The sequence below is a fragment of the Heptranchias perlo genome, chromosome 21 (genome assembly GCF_035084215.1).
Source record: "Heptranchias perlo isolate sHepPer1 chromosome 21, sHepPer1.hap1, whole genome shotgun sequence".
NCBI classification, from domain to species: Eukaryota; Metazoa; Chordata; class Chondrichthyes; order Hexanchiformes; family Hexanchidae; genus Heptranchias; species Heptranchias perlo.
The window spans coordinates 33,132,434-33,138,433 of NC_090345.1; the positions used below are offsets into that span (position 1 = coordinate 33,132,434).

General features: G+C 39.1%; 1 protein-coding gene across 1 annotated transcript in view; it reads left to right on the forward strand.

The window, feature by feature from the left end:
• The window catches only part of LOC137340111 (kinase non-catalytic C-lobe domain-containing protein 1), a 181,570-nt gene extending 175,819 nt beyond the window's left edge, over positions 1-5,751 (forward strand). Inside the window, exons 29-30 of the mRNA XM_068002426.1 lie at positions 1,184-1,341; positions 3,587-5,751. Coding sequence (XP_067858527.1) covers positions 1,184-1,341; positions 3,587-3,818 — 390 coding nt within the window. The 3' untranslated portion in view covers positions 3,819-5,751. The remainder of the gene's footprint in view (positions 1-1,183; positions 1,342-3,586) is intronic.
• The last annotated feature ends 249 nt before the right edge of the window (positions 5,752-6,000 follow it).

Genomic DNA, 6,000 nt, shown 5'->3' on the forward strand with positions numbered 1-6,000 from the left:
TTATTGTAAAGGAGGTACCTATGGATATTGGCTTCTGCCGGCCATTTTTGTTTTAACCCGAATACATAGTGAGTTGTTATGATCTGGAATGCACTGCCTGAAAGGATGGTGGAAGCAGATTCAATAGTAACTTTGAAAAGGGAGTTGGATATATATTTGAAAAGGAAAAATTTGCAGGCTGCGGGGGAAAGAGCAGTGGAGTGGGACTAATTGGATAGTTCTTTCGAAGACCTGGCATAGGGAGAAAGAAACACAAGGAACGGCCTCCTTCTGTGCTATCAGATTCTATGATTCTAATAAGATTCTACCTGCAGTGGAAAACACCAGTGAAATTTAGCTGGTATTTTCTAGATCCACTGTAGCCTTATTAAATAAAAGTTCACTTTTTTAAAGTTATCCTGTGGATTCACTAGCCTTCCAGTGTCTTGCTCTGCAGTTGAAAATCCCTCTTGTAAAATACTATATAGCAGGTCAGTACTTCTATCAAAGGTAAAAAATGCAGAATATGTTGCTCTGATGTGTAAATCTAGAGAAATACTTGTGTGTACAATTGAGAACTGAACTGTAAGTATTTATATTTTAAATATAAAGCTGCAGTGCCCCCGAACTGCCTTTTTTCACAGATAAGTAGAATCTTATCAAACACCTTTAATGTTTACCAATTGTGGCTTCTGTTTATAGTCAAGTTTTGCAGCAGAGAGCAATTTCAGTAATTCCCAATTCATCTAATGCCGCTGCCATATGCATTTTGCCACTGGTTTCTGTCTCTGTGATTGGAAGGAACCCTGGGGTGAAAAGCAGAAGTCAATGCCATAAGTAAACAAATTAGTGAAATCTGGATGTACAACAAGAACTTTAAATAGCTTCAAAATAGACACAATTATTCACAGGTAGGCTTGTTTAGTTGTGTTAAAGAAAACAACTACTGTATAACAAGGGTATTGATTACACCATAGGTGTTATAAGGCTACTCAAAATTGGCTGATAATTTTTTCTACTTGTTACCTTTCAGTCAGTATTACTGGAAATTCACTATAACATGCATCTCATTCTAGTGTGCAAAAGGATTCCAAGAAACGTGTAATAAGGAGGCTATTTATATAAATTAAACATGATCTGAATTTGAGCAAGAACATAATGTGTTTTTTCTAATTGGTGAATTACTCTTGATACTGTTTATCAGGTTTTCCTGAAGAGCGACAGCCTTTGTCTGATGGAGGGAGATAGTTTCAGGAAGCAACCAACAATACCTTGTGCTCGTATTCTGGCAATGCATGTCCAACAACTAGAAATAGGCGCTTTTACCATGGCTAATGGCACTTACAAATGGCCAAAACTAAGGTGAGTTCGACAAACTTAGAAAAGTAGTAAGTCACTAACATGTTCAGAAATACAAGATTCTTCTTGCCCAGTATGTAATTTAGCTGCTCCAAATAGTTATATTTATGTTGTAAAGTGAATAATAATTGAATTTTGTACTAAGCTGTTTTTGTTCTGTTAACTAGAATTCAGTTTTAAACATCTACAACTGAAATGCAGGAGTTCAGCTCTAAATCTATCCTTGAACAAAAAATTGCCACCCGACTGTTTGACTGTAATCACGCAAATTTACATTTTAAGACTGCCAGACCCCATCATTGTTTTATTTCTATTGAGAGTATTCACCAAAGTTCTTCAAAGGAGTTTAACAACTCTCAATGTTTTTTCTTCAACTGCCAGTGTGCCATACTACACATCCTTCTTTCTCCCTACATCCACACTGTTTTGAAATCAAGGTTTATCATAAAATCTTAACATCTAATTCTTTCCCAGGAACTTTGAAACTCCTTTTCTCCCTCAGTTTTTGCCTTCCCTCTACAATCTTGAGGCTCTTAATACCCAAATTTGGCCAGACCTAATCAGCATTTCTTGGTTTATCTTGCCTTCTCTTTAACTGCTTTTAACCTTGATAATGTTCTGCATTAAAACCATCACCTTGGGTTTTTAATTTTTTTTAATACCTTCACTCCTGTTTGGGGATTCCCAGAAGAAATTGTGAAGAAAAATAGATGCTAAAAGAAAGTTAGAACTCTCCGATGGCCCTATGAGTAAATGGTTCTGGGCTATATGGGCCAGAAAGGCTCCAATCCTGCTTCTGTGCTTAATTAGCCCATCATAGCCAGAACAGTAGTGGGAGCATCACAGCTGGCAGCAGCCTACCCAGGCTCGGGAGTTCCTACTATGATTGCTATCCAATGACCCACCGCTAGAAAGTGCATGTACATCATAATTGGGTGATGATGAGATCAGACTCAGCTCTAGTACATTATGCACGCTTAACCTTCCAACACTTATATTTCAGATTCACCCTTGGAGCATTAGCAACTAGGCGAGGTACCAGGGTAGGGGGGGCTGATGCCAAAGTCACCCATAGAACTAAACAGCATGAGTCACTGCTTTCAGGAGAAGAGGAATAATAGGAGGAATACGACAGAAATTTGATAGAGGAAATATAATTGCACATTTCTTTGCGACTTCTGCCCACTGGAGCAGCCTCTGCCCAGAACATTCATGATCTTGTGACCAACATTTAGCAGGAATCGGAACGTCAGTTTCCTGCTCCCCCATGCTCCTCATGAAGTCCTGTCCTCCTGCGTACTTTAGAGTTATACTTCCCTGTTTATTTTAAAGCCACCCTCCCCCTACCCCAATGTTTATTTTAAAGAACCACACTGCTGCTTATTTTAAAGACCCGTTGCCATGCCAATTTTGAAGTCTTTCTATCTTTGCTGTTTTTGAAGTTTCACTCCCCGGTTGTTGAGAGACCTCTTTGGCTCCCTCATCTTTCACCTGCTTCTCCCCATGCAGTAGCCCTAACACTGTAGGAAACAGATTGGAAGGAAAACTGTTGAAAAGGCAAAAGGAAAAGGTAATAAAGAAGAGAACAGGGGAAAGTGAAAAGTAAAAGGAGAAAGAGATGAAGCATGAGGGAGAGAAATGAACATGAAAAAGCGACAACAATGAGAGAGAGAGTGTGAAGGAGAAACAGAAATGAAGGAGCAAAGGGAGAAAAAGATGTGGAGAGATTTTATTTTTGCAAAATTACCACTGGAGAGGCACAGGAGGCCGCATCTTTTGGTGGAGCCAAGCCCGATAAAGTTTATGAACCACTGAAACAGGTAGTTTCCTGTTTAATTTGCCAAGAATCACAACTGGTTAGAGCAAGCCTTGAGCCAGGGAATGTGGGCAAGGCATTCTGTGGGTGGGGTATGTGTGTGGGTAGGCCTCCAGTTTCCTTCTTTGTGAAACTGCTCATATTATTAATTTAATATCTAATACAACTGTGAATCTGGTAAAACTGGACCATGACCAAAGTAGCAATTACATAATCCTGAGCTCTCCTTTGATGATGCTGCTCACTTCTCTTAAGAGCAATTTTCCCTAATCAGCTGTTCCTTAATGTGAGGTTTGGGTGTTATGACCGTGGTCAGTAATAATAAAGGTTCTGTATCAGTTTCTGGTATCCAATCTGCCATTTTTTTTTACAAGTGGTACAAAAAAATCTGCATTACTTGCACACTGCTTATATTTTTGTTCTTATTATTAGGAAAATTGCAAAGGTGATCAGTCAGATTCGAGCATTCCAAGAAAAACCCTACATGTTCACCCCTGATCTGGAACTCCAGACTCATCTAAGGCAACAAATATATCATTTCAGCGAAGTAGATATCCATGTTCTTGCTGCGGAAAATAAGACTAATTTCTACCAGTCGCCAACTGAATGGCACTCACGCAAGATTCAAGACACACTGCGCAAGGTGAAAGCAACATTTCAGTAACACCTTAAGCCTTCATTTCTGTTCTTCAAAATAACCTTTTTTTTTGTTAAGGAGATTGGCCTGTAGTGTCTTCCTGAATGTTACAGCTATCTGTATAATTAATAGAAAGATTAATTTATTCTATTATAAGACAAATTCTCCTTTTGCAGATTTCTTTTAAGTTTCATAATGATGAGTGAGTTGTATGAACAAATTATATTGCACTTTTATTGTACAGTGAAATGATATCTAACTAAAAGCATCAGTACATTAAAAAATTAAATCAGTCTTTACTTTTAAAGGGGAACAGCAGGGTCCAAACAACTTAAATTTAATACACAAATGCTTCCCTGATATCAGTTTCCTAGGACTCATTTTTATAATTTTACCTACTCAGGAAACATGTCCTAAATCAGTGTGAACACTGATCCTAGAATTCAATGTGAATTTCCCTGCCACCAAATTAAACTATTCTGTCAAGCTCCCTCAATGCTTCAGTAAATTTACTGAGTAGCAGAGCCATATAAACTAGTAAGTTCCCAACTTCGATTCTTCATCTGTGCTGTTAGCTGACCTTAGCTAAGATGAAGAATCGAAGCTGGGATCTTACTGATTTCTGCCAGTCATCTGAAACCAATTGTAGCACCCCCAGTGGCCCCAGTGCCCTTTGATTTAGGGAGAGGAAAATCAGCCAGTGTTTGCATTCAAAACCACTACCCTGCAATCCCATCTGTGTGTGTGTGTACATTGGGCTCACTTGTAATGCCTCATATAGTTGAAAAGCCTGTCAATAGTCAGTCTACATGCATGAATAATGGCCACTTGGAAAAGTGATCAGTGGGTGATCAGTTCATGGAATTTCGTGTTTTTGCAAAGAGTGTTCAATTAGCTGATAGACATGTTAAAAATGACAACTGCCTCCCCAACCACTCACATTCTCCTTTACATTGTTTCATCTTGGCTACTGTTTGGGGTCTGTGGGAATCGTTTTTTTTTAATTCTTTAATTTTTTTTCTTGGTATGTACCCTCAAGGCAGGTGCCTATTTTTTTTCCCCTCAAGTCACATCCCTCCCACTTGCAAGAGAGCAGGAAGCCTGCTCCCAGCCTGCCACCAATGCTTTTCTTAGGAGACACATCAGAACGACATCTGCCCTCTCCCTTCATCCTATAACTTGACCTCAATTCAGCTTGACTGAGATTAGGAATTTAGTTGAGTGTGGAATCAAATTTGGCTCCCTCTAGTCTGTGACATTGCGTGCTGGTGCTTCAATCACCACGTACCCTTCATAAATTTTTCTTTATATTTCTTTAGTTGGTCCTTAACCTACTTTTAGTTCAAAAGGAAACAATGTGAGTTTATTTGGGTAGTGTATGAGGTAAGTCAAGGGCTGTTGGATCAAAACTGGAAATCCATAATTTTGTGATTCATTTAAGGCCACTGTTTGGCAAATATGTTTTAATTTGTTTGCCAAACACTTATAGTTAGGAATTAGATATTGAAGGAAAGTTATATGTTTTAAGTGTGAGTTATTTGGAGTCAGCAGTCTCTCTTAACATACCAGCTTATTAATTTATTTGCTACATAATGAAGGGGACTGTTATGTTGAACATATTTTCCTTGTCAATGTGCAAATACCTGCTAAAATAATAAAATTTGTATTACCTCTGCAACATAGTAAACTAACTCAGAAGAATGTTCTCCCACATTCTGCACTGCTCCCAGCAGAGAGATTGGAAGGCAACCTGCTGTAAAGTCTCAGCCAGTTCTACGGTGTAACCTGCTTATATAACAACAACAACTTGCATTTATATACTGCCTTTAATATTGTAAAACGTCGCAAGGCGCTTCACAGGAATGTTATCAAACAAAATTTGACACCTAGCCACATAAGGAGATATTAGAACGGATGATCAAAAGCTCAGTCAAAGAAATAGGTTTTAAAGAGTGTCTTAAAGGAGGAAAGGGTGGTGAAGAGGTAGAGAGGTTTAGGGAGGGAATTCCAGAGCTTAGAGCCTAGGCAGCTGAAGGCACGGCCGCCAATGGTGGAGTGATTAAAATCGGGGATGCACAAGAGGCAAGAATTGGAGGAGTGCAGAGATCTCGGAGGGTTGTAGGGCTGGAGGAGGTTACAGAGGTAGGGAGAGGCGAGGCCATGGAGGGATTTGAAAACAAGGATGAGAACTTTAAAATCGAGGCATTGC